Genomic DNA, 18,609 nt, shown 5'->3' on the forward strand with positions numbered 1-18,609 from the left:
CAGACCACAGCAATTGATGGTTATGTTGGCTGCCTCCATCGCTAATCCTGCATGCCTCTGGCACAAAGTTTGTACTGTTCTCTGGAAGTGTCAGATATGGCAGTCACATTTATTTTGTGAAGAATTCCTGTCTCCTTTAATCTCTAAAACCAAGTAAGGCCGTAAAGGGAAAATGCAGACAGTAAACTTCAAATGCAGTGCTATGAAAAAATGTTTTTAAGAAAAGAAAAAAAAGGAAGAAAAGCCCTCTAGGAGCGGAAGCGTCAAAATTTAGTGAAGTTAGTAGTGAAGCCTTTGAACGAAGGGCTAGGAGCTGCAGGCTTTCAGGCTACACGCATGGTTGGTTTTCCTCCTGTGAGGAATATAACTTTCTTCCCTAATTTTAAAATTGGCAAGCTGCAATCTGTCATTCATACTGATTCTGCCTTAAAACGCATCTCCTCCAGGCTTGCGGGGGTGATCCAGCTGATCTATCGTGGAGGTGCTGGTGTGTCTCTGACCAGCTCCGCTCCTAAGCCAGGCACCTCTGTTAGGGTTTTAGTGCTGAAAACTAATGTAAATTTAATTCCTGGGTTCGTTTTCGGTGATATTCCGCTCAGCTCTGAGTATCTTAAATAGGATGGGTTTGAAAACGGGGTTACAGGGTTCACGTCAGATAAAAGTAGGTCATCTGGCAGCAGTGAGGTGATAGAAATGCATGTTGTGGTTTTTCCTGACCTCAGAAGGGGAAAGATTTGTGCTCTTTCAAGTTGAGAGCTAGCGCGGTTCTAGCCATGCGTACGTCGAGTCGCTCGTTAAAGTTTCGAGTGACCTCAATGAGAGGGTTAGCAAGCTGGAAAATAACCATTTTCCAAGGCAAATAGTTATTACCCAATAGTAGTTGGCCTTCTCGTCACAGGTTTTAATATTGACTTGGAAGCTTTCTCTTTGAGGCATTAGGATTTTAACTTGGCAGTAATTGTTTTCATTTCATAACGAAAAAACCGCATTCAGAAAACGCATTTAGTGAAGGTACCCCTACCTGTCTCTTTATTTCAGTGAAACGCACGCCGGGAGCATCTGAATATCCAGTGAAAGACCTGAGTACGCCACCAAATCCCCCCGATCGGGTTGGGGGAAGCGGAGCTGGGCCTTCCAATGGCCCCGTTCGGAGCGGTGACATGCTGTACTTGATCGTGGGCTGCGTCCTTGGGGTGATGGTCCTTATCCTCATCGTTTTCATTGCCATGTGCCTGTGGAAGAACCGGCAGCAAAACGCCATGCAGAGTGAGTTTTTTCTGGTTTCCTTTCACGATGAAAATACTATCAGAGTAAAATTAGTAATGTTCATATTACATTTTATGAATGGGAAGCGGTTTCCTGTTATAAGCCAACTGGAGCCTCTATTTATATTATTTTTGTACTTTCTAGGTGCATCTTGGGTGAAGATTTGTTTGGGTTTGTGGTTTTTTTGTTTCAAAGAGCAGCAATGTTTCCATTTCTTTGCATTGCTGCTGGCTGCCCTGCTGCATTGCTGTACAGTGGTGCTGCCGTTTCACCCCAAGAACGGTGTGTGAAATGCCTGGGCACAGTTGCTTCAGTTTACGTTTAACTTTAAGCACCTGTATAGGTTTCTGCTGCTCGCGGTGGCAGAACTTGGGGTGTAATCGTAAGTACTTGTTAAAACGCGGAGACTTAAACCCCGTATTTCTCCCTCTCTCGCGTATACCTGGAAAGAAAAAGAACTTGCAGCGCTTGGAGGACAAATCCCTTGTTACCTCTCAGTCCCTTCACAGTGAAATGGAATTCAGTGCCCAAGAGAGCTGTTAATAGGGAGAACCTGTCTGTTTTCAGGTAGACTGGAGCAGACCCGCTTTGCAAGGTGCTCCGTACCCCCAAACGATTCTGTGCTAGCAGAACCCCTTCACTCATCTTTTCTGTTCATAATGCATAAATCAGCCTTGCTTTTTCCACAGCCTGTTGTTATTTTTAAATTTCCTTGCTCTCTGACAAAGACAAATGGAACAAAACTGCTTGCAAGATAAGATAGTGTCTTCAACTGCAGCCCAGAGATATCTTCTGGAAGTAGTTCGTAGCAGATAGCAGAGGGTCTATTGATTACACAAACGGCCCGTTTTTAGGACTCTCTGCGTAGTGACTGACGTCAGCTGAGTCCTTTCAGACCAACATTCCCAGTCTGTTCTCCAGGATGTGGCTCTTTTCCATTTCTACATTTGTATACTAAGCACTTAGATCTTACAGTTAATTTACAAAAACTGTAGAAAGAGAAAATAAGCTTTTTTTGTTTCTTAGAGACGCTCGTTTAACTTCTCATTTGGCAATAAATATGCTTTCGGTGATAATGTCTTTTGCAGAATACGACCCTCCTGGCTATCTCTACCAAGGGGCAGATATCAACGGTCAGATGATCGAGTACACGACCTTACCCGGCACCAGCCGAGTCAACGGCAGCATCCATGGAAACTTCATAAGCAACGGCGGCCTCGGCAACGGCTGTCCTCACATCCATCATAAGGTTGCTAACGGAGTTAACGGGATGATGAACGGAGGAGCCGGGCTGTACCCGGGACACACCAGCTCCCTGTCCAGGACGCACGTGGACTACGAACATCCCCACCACCTTGTGAATGTAAGGTCGTACGCCGGGTGGAAGGCTCAGCCGTGGGATTTATTCAGAGGTTGCGGAAGCAGACTTAATTCGGGTGGGGGAAATACTCATCCATTGATAACAGCCAGTTCCACTAAATTATTTAAACCCAGAGGAAGCAACTGGGCTGATATTTCTGATCCAAACATCATGGTTTTCATTGGAGAATATCAGATGACAGCAAGAATTCCACTTACTCTGGGAAATCTGTCTCTACCCTCCTCCTAACAGCATGTAAGCTCTGAGAATGCTTGAGTACTGGGCTGAGATACTTTACTTGTACATATGGTATTTCTCAATCTTCAAGTTAAATAGATTTAATTATAGCTGCTTATTCTGCAGCTTTATGGATCACCCGTTTTTCCCCCACCTGTTTCAGATCTGTAACTCTAAGCAATGCTATTAATTATGGCAAAGCACGAATGTAGCAGGAGGTTCCATAAAATAAAATGCCCCATACATCTCAAAATGCAGCAACATAATAACGCTGTCGTGGGGGTTTTTTTTTCAGTCCCTTGTTTGTGTCTGTTGAGACAGGCTCGTTTTTTGTTTTGAAATTTAAAATAAAATTAAAAACTAATTTAAGTCTGCGATCCAGCCTTTGTACGCTGTGGAAAAATACTTCATTTGCTGAAATGTGTCCCGTTTCCAAGAGAGAATAATGATTTCATTATTGTCTATGGAAACAGATGGCTTGCATTCAAGCTTACTAAACTTACTCAAAACTGTGAACATTGCCCAGGAAAACTGAAAGAAAAAGTTCAAAAGTCTGAATAACCCATGCTGTTTCTGGAGGGAAAAAAAATGGGGCTATTGTTTGTGTTAGTAATTGAACACAAGCACTTCATTTTATTGAACAACAAATTAGCACTTGCACAGTAGTTGCCACTTCAGTTAACTCCAGCTTTGAGTCCAGCCCAGTTGGTTTTGCACCTGATTCCATCTTCGCTCTGCTCGTGTAGCAAAAAAGGCCATTTTTTGGCTGCTTTCAAGAGCAACCAAGGCCCAAACCGTGTTTTTTGGACCTGTCCACCCACCCGGTGGGTGAAACTCTCCAAAAGTCTCCAACTGTACAAGAAAGGAAGATTTTTGCGGTGCTCGTGAGAAAGCTTGGGGGCTCGCATTGATGTTTTGTCCCTCTTATTTTTATTTTTTAATTTTTTTTGAAGGAAATTTGCACGTGGTAACAGGTCTCGGTGCTTGGAGCTCCTCTGCGCCACGAGATGGGACATGCGATGCCGTGGTCTCGTTACAAATCATTGCCTGGGTTGAGGGTTTTTTTTTTTTTCCCCACTCGGTGTCATAGAAAGTTTTGAGTCACGCAATCTCTTCCCACCTAGAAGGACCGGGACTGGCACATGGAGGAACAGAATGTTCTCATCCTCCGTTAGGACTCTATTGTTACATTGATTGGGCTAAATGAGGAAGAGAGAAACTGGCCAGGATGGCAATCAAGACTAATTAGGCATTTCCTCAGTGCTCCCTATCGGACTGAGCGGCCTCAAAACTGTAAGGATAAGCCCTGTTTTTGCAGAAATAGGGATTGTTAGAAGTTACCTGCTGCTTGAAATCTCAAAAATCAGGTGAGCTTTCCCAAACTGGCTCCCCTCCCGAGACGCAGAGTGGTAGCCTGGCTCCGCAGCGCCGTTTTCGAGCGGCTCCCGCATCAGTGTCCGCCTAGTCTTTAACAATGAGGTATGTGTTAATCTGGGCATTTTTACTTGCTTGTAATGGCCCCTTCAGCCAAAACTAACAACACAAAATCCCTCTCACCCAGAGTCATTGCTGGCTGAGGAATTACCCCATCTGTAAAAATATTAAATGTTTCAAAAATCAGTGTAGCAAAGTAAACTGATCTAATCGGAGTAATTACAGGAAAGTGGGATGGGTTTATGTTGTGACATCAGCCCTGCAAATTTAATACTCTCTCTCCCCGAATGGGCACAGTTTGCTAATGAATGGCAATTTGCTTTCATGTCTGTCATCGGTGTTAAGAATAAACATATTTACAGTGTGTTTATTAAATTAAACCTGAGTGTATTAAGCCGAAAACAGAACAGGGAAATTACCGCATACTTGTCTAAGCTGCAGTTATTTACTTTTCTCTGACACACGTGCTGGCAAAAACCCTCCACTTGACTTCATATAATAGCTCAGTGTTGCTGTGCCACGTTACGGGGCACGGATCTGAAGATTGATAAGGTGATTAGAGTTTGAAAATGAAGTGAAAGGGCTTGGTCCACTAGCTTGAGCGGAGCTGCCTTCTCGGTGACCGTCTCTTGTTTGAATAGCGATTGATTTTTATCTTTTTTTTTTCTTTTTTTTTTTAATCCTTCCTGCTGCAGGGTGGTGGGATGTACACAGCGGTGCCGCAGGCTGACCCCTCCGAGTGCATCAGTTGCCGAAACTGTCGGAACAATAACAGGTGATGTAAAACTCGTGCAAAGGCAGGACCATCGCGAGCAAAAGCCCTCGCTCTGTGCGCTCCGATAAAGCCAGGGCAAACGGAAGCGGAGAGCTTGAGTCCCGGCTGAGGGTACAGAGGAGCTCGATATCAGCGTGTGGCTCAAGGAGAGTGGTTGTGATTATCTGTGGGATGGAATAAAGCGAGTTATTAAACCTCCAGAGCTCATTTTACTCAAAATACTCCTCTGATGCCCTCTAGGAAGCAGGGCAGGTTGGGCGCTGGATATTTTTGTTTTAAAACCCTCCTTGTTTCCTGCATTTTCTTCAGTTTTGAGATAACAAAATCATTCCATATGGAGTTTGTCAGATAGGATTTAATTGGTCCTCTGTATTTTACATTTCCTGCCATTCTCTGAAGAACGCCAATGAACTAGAGTCGCAGCTTTGCTTTCACAGCGCTATTCTTTGTAAAACACGGGATTTGAGGTTCTTCAGGAGCGGTTTGGCCAGCCATTGTCAGTGTGGGATACTTTTTTTGCGTGAGAAAAAGGATTCTTGTCTAGAATAAGGGAAAAATCTGTCTTCTATGTTGTAGCTGGGAGTCTGGATTTTTTTTTATTAGGTTTTTCACTTTTGAAAGTGTTAAAGAATATCCTTCCAGGCTTCTAACTGAATCTCTGGTTATTTTAATGACTAAAAATAGGACTGAAAGTCAGACGTGCTGGACTGCTCTGACTGGTAAATTTTCTGTCTTATTAAAATTGTCAGCTGCCTTTAGGTGTACATCTGGAGAAGTCGAGTCGAAATTAAGCTGTTGTTGAAGGCAGAAAACCTGTTCGCTTTATTTTCATGGGTTTACTTTTGAAAATATAACTTATAATAGCCTTTAAATTTGTCCTTCTTCCATAAATACACATGTGAGAGTGTGATGGAGACGGGCTGCTACTTGCAGGTAGAGCTGGTACTATTTCCTTACAAGCCAATTGTCTGTTTTCAAGGCAGGCCGTGTAACAGCAGCCATCAAGATGTGTTCTGCTGGCAGTAAATTGCAACATGCTGTATGCGTTACGCTGTAATCAAGAGCTTGCCTTCCAGTTTTAAGTATATTTAAATTTTTAATTGCGTGCTTTTTTTTTTTTTTCCCCTCCCCTTAAGAAAGCAGAGAGAATGGGTTCCGTCCTCTGCAACTCATTCCTCCCAGCTGGGTCATCAGCAGGGTCTGAACTTTGAATTTTCACATCCCTGTTCTATATTTGACCGCTTGATAGAGAAACAAGTTGTCCTTTACAGCTGCCTACCCCAGAGGGGACCATTAACCTCCGTTTGGCAGGAGAGCTGCGCAGCCGGGACTGCTCCCTTCCCTTCCTGGGGCTGGGGGAACGGACGGAGGACATGGGAGAGGGGAACGGGGAGGACCAGAAACGTGCCTCAGCATTACACCCGGGACCAGGGAGCTGGATGCGCGGCCAGGGGGAGGAAAAGAGGAGGAGGAGAAAGACCTGGTGGGTTAGCGCGGTCACGTTGGTAGGTTTTGGCAAGTGGGAGTTTGGGGCTAGGAGTCTTTTCCCCGTCTGTGTTCGACCTCTTGTTTGCGCAGAGAGGACCCGTGCCTTGTCCCACCCTCGAGTTATTGCACCTTGTGTACTAAAACCGGGCAATTCCCTCCCCAAAACACCCGCGGGATGGCAGAGGAAGGTCGGGAACGCCTCTAACTCGTGAGCATTTCAGGTGTGTGTAGCCCTGCTCGTACGTTCCGCCTCGGCGCTACTAATTCCTAAAATGAGCCTATTTCCACCGAGTGCCTGGAGTTGTTGCCGATTCGGGTCGAATTTAGCAGTCGTTTGAATTGTGACCACGTGCAAATGAATCCTAAAGGTTTTAGCGTATTTAATAGCCGGCTGCTATGGCTGTTTTCAGCAGTAGTCATCTCGGAGCAGGTTTTATTATTACGGTGGTGAAATCCCTCGGTCTTCTGTTTAAATTAGCACTTTATGCTCTCGTAACTGCTCGTGGAGGTTTGCCAGAGGTAGAAGTTGCTGAAACGTGGATACCCGCTTTGCTATTGTGGACAAAGTCGGTAAGATGAGTGCGGTTTACGCTTGTTACCTTAGGATTGAGAACTGATTTTTTTTTTTTTTTCCTTCTTCTCTGGTGCTTTTGCACTAAAACTTTCTAGATTCCTGATGGTTGCAGAGGAATTTACGTTTTTGCAGATCTCTCTTCTTTGTAAATTGGCTTTATTCTGGTCAGAAATCTGAAACGCACGTTTCAAATAAACCAGTGTCAGTCTGGTTTTCCAGCTCTTTAAATTATGCTGGTGTGGCCTTTTAAGTCAGGTTATAGTTTGGTAGGATTTTAGCACTGAGAATTGATAGAAAAACGTGTTTTCTGCAGCAGGAATTTTACATCGCTGTGCACACACATGCTGCTCTGGATATACCAATGGCTAGTTTCCATCAAAATGTGGTTATTTAAGCTTAAAAAGCTGAACTGCTGTCTTGAAATATCATTCAAGCCCATATGGTGATACAAAGAACTGCACCGACCTTAAAAAGAAAGCCCCGTAAACATACAAAACCAAACATTTAAAATGAGTTCCTCTATGATTTTTTTTTTTTTTTTAAATAATAAGTGAGTGCAGTCAAAACCTCTGCGGAAAGAAATGCAAACTAATAAATGGATTTGTTTGAAGACCAGATGTGTTTCATGTGGATTCTTCGGTGGCTTCTGTGGTATTTTGGTACTTGGAATAATGATTTTGGAGGCAGTTATGGGAGCGGAAGGACAAAATAGAGGAGGGAAGGTTGAAAATGAAGGTTGGTGCTGCTCTGTCCCGTGGCATTTGGGAGGGGAGCAGGCTCGCGGGGCGATCCCCCCCTTGTCCCGTGTTCTGGCTTTGCCAGTGAAAAATCTGCCAGAGGGGAAACTTGCTCCGGTTTCCTCCTCTAGAAAGTTTATTTCTGTTATTTGTGGATGTTTTGTTGCTCTTTCAGTTCTGGCAGTGTCGATCGCGGTTTTCAGGTGAAAGTATAAACTGAGGGCTCCAAGCGAGTTTGTAGGACAAGTCCCTCAAGACTGATGGTTTTATGCATCGCCACGACCGTTGGAATGGAATAAAAGTGCTTTGGGGGACTTTGGGCAGGACCTTACTGTGATTTCCAAGCTTAATGTCTCCCAGTTTTAAACCCAGCTGCTTTGGTAGGCTCTGATGGCTGGTACCCTGTCACTGATGATGTCAAAGTCCATCTTCTCCCCTCTTCCAGCAATATAACGATCAACTCTGCGTACTTTTGGTCCAGAACCACTCTAAAAACCCACATTCTAAATCCCAGCTATCGATTTTTATATTTCAAAACCCCGGTGCTTAGGGAGCATCCCAGTAATAACCAGCTACCTGTAGCAAGATGCATTAGGCTTGTCACCCTGAGCAGAACAGGCAATGGATATAATTCAATTTGGCAGGAAAAAAAAAAAAAAATAATGCTCTGAGTTTTATCTGTATCAGCATCTAAAAAGCTTGAAGCCTGTTTAGCCTTCTCAGGGACGTTTGAGGGTATCGCTGGCTCGCGGTGGGTTTGAGCGCTCTTCTGTCCTTATTTCGATGCTTTTCTTTTATCTGCGGATCCATCTCTGTTCTGTGCCACGCAACACGGAGCGTTTTGGGGGTTAGTTTCCCAAAGTCGATGGCAGCTGTACAAGTGAACCTTTTACTTCTGTGGTAGTTACGGTTTTGTATAAAACCACGCTGAAGTGTGATTTTTTGGGGGGGGCTTTCTTATGTAGGAATTGCTTCTAGAAATGTTTGCTGAGGCCACGTTGTTCACGGGGCTCCAAACGCCTTAGGCATTTGCAATGGTATGCATGTCTCTTAAGGTCCAGCTCCTTTTTGTTTAAATGTTTAAATAGCTTAGCTGTAACAATTGATTTAGCAGTTTAACTTCAATTTCACAGCCTTATGCACGTATTGTAGTGCTGCAATCTGAGCCACGCAGCAGAGGGAGGTTTATATTTTATAATACTGAATATATTTTTCTAATTTGCGTTCACTCCGATAACGTTTAGCATTTATTTTCCAAGGTACTTAAGTTTGCTGTTTGGGTTTCAAACTTGAGCTCTTTTTCTTGGCAGTGAAAACCTGTTTTATGGGGCTGCCTTGATGGAGAAACGGACTCGCGAGTCAGGTCATCAGGTCACAATCGATGGGGGAAGTAACCCAGCGCACGTTCCGAATGCTTTCGGCTGTCTGTTGGGATTCAGAAATGCTCAATCCTCTTCTTAATGCCAGGACTGATCCAAACATATACGTAAAACTTACTTGGCAGGCTCCCTGACTGTTGTTACAGTGAATGACACATGGGAAAGTGCTTAAAAATTGCAGTTTCTCAAGATACGTGGTGGAAAGCAGCAGCTCGGAGTAACCCCTCTTTGGCTTGCGTCCCACCTGCAGGTGTTTCACCAAAACCAACGGCACTTTCAGCAGCAGCGCGCTACCCGTCGTGCCCATCGTAGCACCTTACCAGCAGGACGGTTTGGAGATGAAACCCCTGAATCACCACGTCATGGTGGCCATGTGCTTGGCCTCCACCGTCCCGGAGTGCGGCGCCCGGCTGGAGGAGGACGGCAAGGAGAAAGCGGAGCATCCCTGCTGTCGAGACGGCTTGAACCGGCTCTCTGTGGATTACGCAGACGGTAAGGCATTTCATTTATTGCAGAGAAGCTAGTAATTAAGCCCACAAATAGACCTGGCTTTTCAAGAAAGATTAAGCATCCTGCCTTTCCCATCGCAGAAAAGGGGAACAACGATGCTCAGGTGCCCGTGGCTCGTGATCGATGCCTCTTAACCCCAGCGGGCTTGCTCCAGATAACGAGGCTGTGATTGATTTATGCTGGCTCCCAGTTGCCTGCACCCATAGCACACCCGTGGTCTCCTGAAAATCCTCCCTAATGGAATTTGCCCTAACGAGCCGGCATCCGTGACGGCCTAGAGCTGTCAGGCACAGAAATGTAGGTGGGAGTTGGGCTGGTGTAATCGGCGTGACCATCGTAAACGGCTCGGTTCGACGGGAACAAGCCTGAGCTCAAAGTGCATCACCCACTTTTATTGATCTGAGTTTTTTGGGCTCGTGGGTCCGTTGAGCTGGAAGAAGAAACGATCTACTTAAAAAAAAACCCCAAAAAAACCCCAACCCGCCCTGCTCTTGCGTTGCAGGTGACAACTGTGTGCACTCGGAAACGTCGAACCACGTTTTGAGCTGGAGTCCCCTTATTCTGCAGCCTGTTTCAAAGGACTGTAAGGAAAAACCAGGATGGAATTCATCCGGAGTCACCTTAAATGGTTCTGGGGACCTTCGGCAGCTCCAGCTGCAGGAAACCTGAGGAAGTGACCGTTGTCCCCACTTAACGCCAGTAACTGCACGTCGCTGAAAGGGAGTGATGGAGGGATGTTAATTATAACAGAGAGAGTCACTATTTATTTTTTTGTAGTAGTGTCATATGAATGTATCTTGTTTTTAAAAATGGTTGCCTTTTTATATTATTTATGCCTTGAAATTCCTTCCCCCTCCGCCCCCCCCGCCCCGCACCATGAAACTAGCCTGGTTATGTGTATAAAAAAGAATTGTAATAATATAAAGAACAACGATGGGAAATATGGAGTGTGTTTTCCGCGATGTGTTACCAGTGCGACAAGCACTTCCGAGGAGTCCAATACAGGGGTTTAGCGAAGCGGGGTGATGCTTATGGTCGATGGCAGCTCGGCGTCGCGGTACTCGAACTGTCCTGTCCTATTTCGGTCCCTCCAGGAAGAACCCGGGGGGTAAATAAGAAAATAAATAAGAAAAATCAACCTGGGCTGAGTCCGTCCGGCACAGCTTGAGAAGCAGAGCTGAGTTTCGCGACCGTTTGTGTCTTTAGGCGTTTGATAACCCTGATATTTGCAGAAGCGCAGGTGAAAATCCAGCCTGTCTCACCTTCCCACTTGCAGAACACAAAATCCAGTTTAGCTCCTGGTTTTGAGGGAATACGAATGGCTTTGAATGGCCTCTGAAATGAAACAAGTCGTCTCGAATCGACTCCCGGCTGTCAGAAGCCTGCCTGCCCCTCGGAAACACCATGATGCAGGTGTTGCGGATATCAGCTGCAGGGTTTGAGGTTTGTATTTATTTAATTTTTTTTTTCCTTTCCAAATTTAATCAGAGTAAATAAAACCGGTGCTTGTAAAGCACTCCCTCCCCCCACCCCCCCAAAAATCAAGAGCGCATAACCCTCGAAATGAGGCGCATAAATTACAGTTACGGCCTCCCCGAGGCGACACGTGTGCAGCCGCCTTTCCACCCAGCGAGTATTTTCCTGGGCAAGGCCGGTGGCGGGGCTGGGAAGGGAGGAAGCGATGCCGGCCTGGCTGGAGCTGCTGCAAACCCCTCGGGGAGCAGAGGCTACAGGTGCGGCGAGCCGTGGGGTTTTGGGGAGTGGTTTCTCTTGGAGGAGGAAGCTCTTGCGATCTGTTTTGGTAGCAGCATCTCTCTCTGGGCTTGTTTTAAGTGTTGGAGTGGGGTTTTTTCCTCCCTTTACTGGATTATTTATAATTTTTTTTCCTTTTTTCTTTTTTCTTTTTTTTCTTTTTTTTTCTTATTTTTTCTTTTTTTTTCTTTTTTTTTTTTTGTTTTAGGGCTGTGCATCCTGCCTCATTCCAAAGCTCCCTGCAAACCCTGGACCTTGCGGCATGAAACTTGTGGGCTTCGACTGCCACCTACCCCAGAGCCGCTGCAGAGCCCCGCTCCTTCCTCCTCTCCTAAACACCCGGCCTTCTCCTCCGCTCCTCGCAGCATGGCTTTACCCACACCGGATTTTTCCTTCGCAAGACCTTTCCTCAGTTTCCAACGGAGATTGGCAGGCGAGTGGTTGGGTTTTACCTGTGGCTGCTTTTTTTTTTTCCCCAAAAAACCTGGCCCCATTTTTAAACAACCTCAATCAGGTTCCGCCCGTGCTCCTCTTTATCATGGTCATGTCATATAAAGACACTAGATTTTCCTGAGAAGTTGTAATATTCCTTTGGAAATTGTATGTATTTTGAAATGATGTGGGTTTTGCAGGGTTTTGGGGTTGGGTTTTTATTTTTTGGGGTGTTTTGATAGAGAGACTGATGCTGCTTTATGGCAGGAGTGGGGATTTGACACTGAAGTGAGGGAGGTTCTCATTGCTCGATACTCAGCTGATAGATTATTAACCAAATACAGGAGAAAATGCCCCAAACCACTCTCGTTTATCACACATGCCAGAAGATAAGGGCCAAGGAGAGCCGGGGGCCGCTCTACCCTTCCCTTGGAACCTGCCTCCCTCTGTGCTTGCACCCACATGGGGAAAAACCATCACCAACCGCTATTTTTAACATCCCGTGGTTTTGTCTGGAAACGGAGAGTTTGGGGTGAAGGCGAGGACCCCTTCCCCACCGAAGCTTCGTGGCTGGCTTTGTGCCGCAGACAATTCACCGCGGTCCCAGAACAGCGTCTGCGACCGCAGCCGACGCACACCCGTGGGCTGAGAGCGGAGCTTCGGCCCTTGGGGTTTTGGTTTTTTTTTCTTTTTTTCCTCTCCCAGCGGTGAGAAAATGTTTATTTTAGCCTAAATACTTATTTTAGCTCCAGAAGTAACTGCAGTCTCAAGGCTGATCTCAGAGGAGGTTTCACCGGGTGCCAGCAGGCTCATCCTCGCCCCGTTCTGCTTTGTACAGCCAGGTGACCTCTCCAGTGCCAAAAAACGGGTGAAACCCGGTGCCAGGTTTCTGGCAAAGCCTCCCCTCCTTTCTTACCACCTGGCCTATATCATGATACTACATCCATACTTATTTGGGGCTAGAAAAGCTTTTCCTTCCCTTCCCCAAGCCAGCTGCGCCCCAGGAAAAAATCATACATCTCCCCCAACGGCTTTTTAAATATCGTAAAGAAGCAAAAGCCCTTTTGCCACCCCAAATTTTTGTGCCAGCTCTGGATCACGGGTATTTTTCCAGCTGCGGATTTTGGGAGACGCATCGGCCCTTCCCGGCTTTATTAGTGTGAAGGGAGGAGTGGGATGCGGCACGGGCGGGCGCTGCCGTCCCTGTCCCGCTGCATGAAACAAGGGGAGGAAAGGGAAATGAAAAGCCGGAGTGGTCACGGTGTCGCTGTCACGGTGATGGTGACGTTAACCGGTGGCTCGTCAGTGACGTCCGGTGGTGCTGACCGTGGCTCTGCAAGGGGTGGGAGAGCCTCCGGGGTGACACCGGATGGGTGCTGGGGCACCGGCTCGCCCCGTGGGTGCCCTTACCTGCTGCCGTGCCGGGGGCAGCCGCGTCGCCCGGTGCTGCTCCCTCCTCGCTGCTTGCGGCCGTTTCAGTCTCCTCCGGTGTGCCAACGGGCTCCTGGGCGCCGGGACCGGCCCTGGGGGGGGGCACAATGTGGGAGGTGTCACCGGCCCTGGGGTGCAGCGGTGACAGGGCGAGGGGCTTTGGGCGCTCACGTGCGGAAGAGCAGGTCGTGCAGCCCTGGGGAGGGACGGACAGATGGACGGACGTGAGGGGTGGGCGGCCGAGGTCCTGCCGTGGCCCCCCCCGAACCCCCTGCCACTCACGCGGGAGGGTGTCCTGATGGCGGGCAACCCATCGCACGGCCAGGAGCGACGCTGCGGTGGCCACCAGCATCCCTGCCACCGCCGCCCCCGTCACTGCTGGGTAGGCCTCGAAGGGGGGCTCGGCTGGAAGAGAGCGGCTGCTGTCAGCCCGGCCCCCCCCAGGGGTAATTAGGGTAACGAGGTTTGTCAGGCACGAGCTGCCCCAAGGGAGTGTGGCAGGCAGCAGGCACCCCCAGCCAAGGCCTGGCAGAGCCCGGAAAGGCAGAGGGAAGTGGGAACCTGTGCCTGTTCACTCTGGAACGTACTGACGGCAACTCAGGCTTGGCTCCTCAGCTACACCGGGATGCAAACGTCGCCTTTCTCCGCTCTAACCCTGCTCTGCCCGCATGGAGCAGCGTCCCCCACCCACTTCACCTGGTGTCTGCACCTCCGAGGGGTGCCCGGCCGTCCGGTGGTTGACGGCCAGGACGCGGAAAGCATAGACCACGGCTGGGTCCAGCCCCCCCACGCGCCGATCGCGGGAGTGGGGCTCGATGTCGCCGGCGGCCGTTTCCCAGGGGCCAGGCGCCCGCCTGGGAGTTTTCCTGGCTTGGCGCCGCTGTACCACGAAACCGGTGAGGTTGCCTGCGCCCTGCGTCCGCCACTCCAGCCGCACCTCGGTGCGCGCCCGCGTGTACCGCAGCTTGCTGATGGTGACGTTGGGGGGGGCCGGGTACCCTGCGGTGAGATGGCGCCCGGCAGGAAGGGGCTGACCCCCCCCCCGGCCTCGGGGACACCCCCCCACACCCCTCCCGGGACTCACGGTCCACGCGGAGGCGGACGGGGAGGCTGGCGGTGCCCACGGCGTTGGCTGCGGCGCAGCGGTAGATCCCGCTGTCCCCCGGCCACTCAGCATCCCGGACGGTGAGGTTGACCCACGCTTCTTCCCGCTCCAACCGGTACTTGGCCAACCCCGGCGTCACCTCCCGCGCTTTAGGGTCGTACCAAACCACCCTGGCACCGAGATCGGCGCCGCCGCCACGTCGCCGGCACGCCAGCCGCGCCTCGCTGCCCTCCAGCACCGCCACCTCGCTCCTCTCTGCCTCCAGCTCGGGCACCTCTGCGTGGCGAAAAGGGGGGACGGAGCCGGTGGGGACATGTAACCCCACCGCGGCACGGCAAGGGCACCGGGGGATGGATCCGGCTTACCCAACCGCAGGCGGCACTCAGCGCCGGCGGCCCGTAGCGGGTGGGCGGCCGCGCAGACGAAATCCCGGCCCCCCAAGCTGCCGTCGGCACTCAGCACCAGGACGGCGGCAGAGGGTGCGGGGTCACCCAAGGCCCGGCCCCCGCCATCCCGCCAGCGCAGGGTGACTGGCGGCGTCCCCCCCTCCCACCGGCACCGCAGCATCACGTACTCGTCGCCCTTGGTGGCTGCCGCCGCACAGGAGGGGCCGCCGGCCGGGACCCCTGCGGGATGGAGAGGCGTCGGATGCCAAAGCATCCCCCCAAAAAAGGAGGCACCCCCGGGCACGGGTCGGGGGGGCTTCGCACCGTGGGGACTCCCGTTTTGGGGCAAGCTGGGGTCACTGGAGGTCCCAGCCAAGGCAGTGTCACCTTGGGGGCGCCCATCCGCGGTGTGGCTGCGGCATGGGGGTCACCGCGGCTCTGCCGTGCCAAGGGGGGGGCAGGAAGGGATTTGTTTTGGGGGTTCTGACCCATCCGCACTCACACAGGGTGGTCCCGCATGCAGCCCCCCGCGGCAGTGCCGGATGGGAGGCCAGGCAGGAGAAGGAGCTGCCGTTCCTGGTAGCTGCCCCTGGCTGGATGCTGGTGGCCATGGAAGAACTCAACCCCATCGCCCCATCTTCCTCCTCCTCCTCGGGGGGCCCGGGGCCCACCCAGCGCAGCTGTGCCGGCGGGAACCCCCCCAGCCAGCGGCACCGCAGGGCCACGTCCCGCAGGTCACCGGTGGCCAGGGCAGAGCAGCTGGGGCTCCCGGCTGGTGGATCTGCGGGAGACCATCGGAGCTGGGGTGGGCGCAGGGGGTCCCTCCCCACCCCCCCAACTCTCCCCTCGCACCCACGTCCTCACCGGGGAGCTGCGTTGGTCCGTCTCGCCCTGGGGGGGACACCCAGCGGGCCACGTCCCCCCCACCTCGGGGTTACTTACAGTAGACAGTGAGGAGGATGGTGGCCTGGGTGCGGGTGTGGAGGTGGGTGTTCTCGGCCAGGCAGGTGTAGGTGCCCGCCTGGGTGCGGGCGATGGCAGCGATGACGTAGGTCTGGCCGGTGTGGACCTGGGAGCCGTTGTGGAGCCAGATGTAGCGGCTGGGGGGGTTGGAGGGCGCCAGGCAGCTCAGCACCACGTCCTCCCGCTCGCCTGCCGAGAACCCCCCCTGTTCGGGGGAGAAGGGCTCCACGCTGATGGCCGGCTCATCGGGACCGTCTGCAGGGACATGGAGACCCTTGGTCACCGGGATGTCCCCTCAGAGGGGACGCAGCCCTCGCCGGGGCTTCCTCCCACTGGTGGGAAACTGGGTGGTGAAGCCTCCTTAGGGTACACCGTGGTGGTTGTGAGCGCACCGTGGTGCTTGGTGGCCATGGATGTGCCGTGGTGCGTGGTGGCCATGAAGGCACGATGGTGGGCGTGGGGACACGGTGCTTGGTTGGCATAGACAGACCGTGTTGGCATGGTAGCAAAGTGCCTGGTGGCCATGGGCACACCTTGGTGACATGGTGGCTGTGGAGGTGGCACGGTGACACTGCAGTGGCATGGTGGCCATAGATGTGCCATGGTGTGCAGTGGCCATAGACAGACCATGGTGGCCGTGGAGGTACCACAGTAGCAAGGTGCATGGCCGTGCTATGGCGGCATCGTGGTGACAGGGTGTTTGGTGGCCATGACCGTACCGTAGTGGCCACGGAGGCATCATGGTGGCAAGGTGCATGGTGGCCATGAATGTACCATGGTAGCGGGGTGCATGGTGGCCGCAGCCATGCCATGGTGGCACCTCCAGCCCTGAGGACGGTTCCCCCCCCCCCCCCGCAAGGTGGGTTCGATCTCTGGGGAACTCACAGACGATGTCGAGGTAGACGGGCTCGCTGGTGCGGTTGTTGACCTCGTTGCGCACAGTGCAGGCGTACCAGCCGGCGTGGCTGCGGTTGGCGGGCATCAGGCGCAGCTCTGCCCCGGAGCCCCCCAGCCCCGCGGGGGATGCTGAGGGACCCCCCCGGGGTTCCCGGTGCTGCCAGGAGAAGCTCAGCGGCTCCGTCCCCTCCCGCACGGAGCACGTCAGGGCCACCGCCGCCCCCTCCGCTGCCGCCGCCGCCGTTGGCCGCACGAAGGGCTTGGAGACGGGCACTGGGGGCACCGAGCCGTGAGCAGCCCCCAGCATGGCCAGGCCCTTCCCCGGTCCAGCCAGGAGCCCCCCCCGCCCCCCGACCCCTCCTGTCCCACCCCAGGACAATCCTTCCAGCCCAGATGATCTGTGGGCTACTGAGGCGCTGTAGTGGCTAGTGGGATGGCTAGTGAGAACATCTATGGGCTAGTGGGGGGGTGGGGGGGGGGGGGGGTGTCCTGGCTGTGGGCGTGGGCGCTGGCTGGAGCGGGGATGTACGGGCTAATGAGACCACGCAGGGGCTGGTGGGATGCTGGGCTGGCCAGGGCAAGGCAATGGGGATGGCTAGTGGGCTGCTGTGTTGGCTAGTGGGGCGCTACCTGGGCTAGTGGGGCGCTAGCTTGGCTGGAGACAGGGGTGTTCATTGCCTGGTGAGGTGCTCTGCTGGCTACTGGGACTCTGGCTAATGGGGTGCTTCATTGGCTGATGTTACTTTGTCTAGTAGGGTGCTGTGTTGGCTAGCACAGCGCTACGTTGGCTCGTGGGGTGCTTTGCTGACTCATGGGGTGCTACGTTGGCTAGTGGGGCACTGTTGGCTAGTGGGGCTCTACACAGGCTAGAGGCATGCTTCATTGGCCAGTGGCATGCTTCACTGACTAGTGGGGCTCTACATTGGCTAGTGGGGCTCTACACAGGCTAGTGGCATGCTCCATTGACTAGTGGCTCTACGTTGCCTAGCAGGGCACTACCTTGGCTAGTGGGGCCCTTTTTTGGCTAGTGGGTTGCTTCCTTGGCCAGTAGCACGCTACGTCAGCCAGTAGATGACTGTCTCGGCTAGCAGGCTTTGTGAGCCCAGGGCCCGCGACGCTGGCCGACCTGTGGCTCGTGGGGTCCCCCGGGGCCAGCCGGCAGCTTACCCAGGACGCGCAGGAGGACGGCGGCGTAGCCGACACGGAGCCGTCCCGGCTCGGGGAAGAGCCCCTGGCAGAGGAAGCGGCCCTGGGCGGCCGCCCGCAGCTCCCGCAGCTCCAACGTCCCGTTGCGCAGGGTCACCCGGCCCAGCGTCCCCGCGCCGGCGGCCACCGCCACCTCCCAGCCCGAGCCCACGGCCACGGCCCGCGGCGGCCCAGAGCCCGGCGCCGCGAAGCTCCAGAAGACCACAGCCGGCGGGGCCGACGCTGCCGGCCCGCAGCTCAGCTCCACCGCCCGGCCCCGTACCCCCGTCACCGTCCGCTCCTCGTAAGCCGCCTCCTCGGCCGCCAGCAGCTGACCTGGCCCAGGGGTGCAGCGAGTCGGGCTCTGCTCGGCACCCCCCGCCCAGACCTGGGCGCCGACGGCCACACACGCGCGTAAGGTCTCTGCTCACCCCCTGCCAGCACCGGCAGCAGCCAGAGGATCCCCAGCCCCCTCCAACGCGGCAGCGCTGCGTGGCCGCGCTCCATGGCGCCATGTCCGGCACCGTGCCCGCCGGCCGGGTGCTGAAGCAGGGCTGCGCTCTCTGCCCCAACCTCCTCTCCGGTTACCCCCCCGCGTAATTAGGCCCGGCCCTGATTAACCGTTAATTATTTATAACCCCAGCTGTGCGCGCAGGCGGGAGAGAACCCGACGCCGCTGCCTGCCTCAGCCCCTGCAA

The 18,609-nt window shown here is 52.7% G+C and overlaps 2 protein-coding genes across 3 annotated transcripts in view; one reads left to right on the forward strand and one right to left on the reverse strand.

Moving 5' to 3' along the window:
* Positions 1 to 10,701, forward strand: part of CDON (cell adhesion associated, oncogene regulated) — a 52,301-nt gene extending 41,600 nt beyond the window's left edge. For both annotated transcript variants that reach the window (XM_075774450.1, XM_075774451.1), the window contains exons 16-20: positions 1,039 to 1,266; positions 2,355 to 2,629; positions 4,993 to 5,072; positions 9,501 to 9,742; positions 10,263 to 10,701. In XM_075774450.1, the coding sequence (XP_075630565.1) occupies positions 1,039 to 1,266; positions 2,355 to 2,629; positions 4,993 to 5,072; positions 9,501 to 9,742; positions 10,263 to 10,429 (992 nt within the window). In that variant the 3' untranslated portion in view covers positions 10,430 to 10,701. The remainder of the gene's footprint in view (positions 1 to 1,038; positions 1,267 to 2,354; positions 2,630 to 4,992; positions 5,073 to 9,500; positions 9,743 to 10,262) is intronic.
* A 2,374-nt stretch (positions 10,702 to 13,075) lies between these two features.
* VSIG10L2 (V-set and immunoglobulin domain containing 10 like 2) lies at positions 13,076 to 18,464 on the reverse strand. The gene is given in 11 exon segments (XM_075774530.1): positions 13,076 to 13,467; positions 13,547 to 13,571; positions 13,658 to 13,780; positions 14,072 to 14,374; positions 14,460 to 14,766; positions 14,769 to 15,106; positions 15,369 to 15,647; positions 15,809 to 16,084; positions 16,715 to 16,999; positions 17,894 to 18,247; positions 18,343 to 18,464. Coding segments are annotated over 11 exon segments (2,619 nt in total). The 5' UTR covers positions 18,419 to 18,464; the 3' UTR covers positions 13,076 to 13,214.
* Positions 18,465 to 18,609: the final 145 nt, after the last annotated feature.

Source organism: Balearica regulorum, chromosome 23, assembly GCF_011004875.1.
Source record: "Balearica regulorum gibbericeps isolate bBalReg1 chromosome 23, bBalReg1.pri, whole genome shotgun sequence".
Classification (NCBI taxonomy): domain Eukaryota; kingdom Metazoa; phylum Chordata; class Aves; order Gruiformes; family Gruidae; genus Balearica; species Balearica regulorum.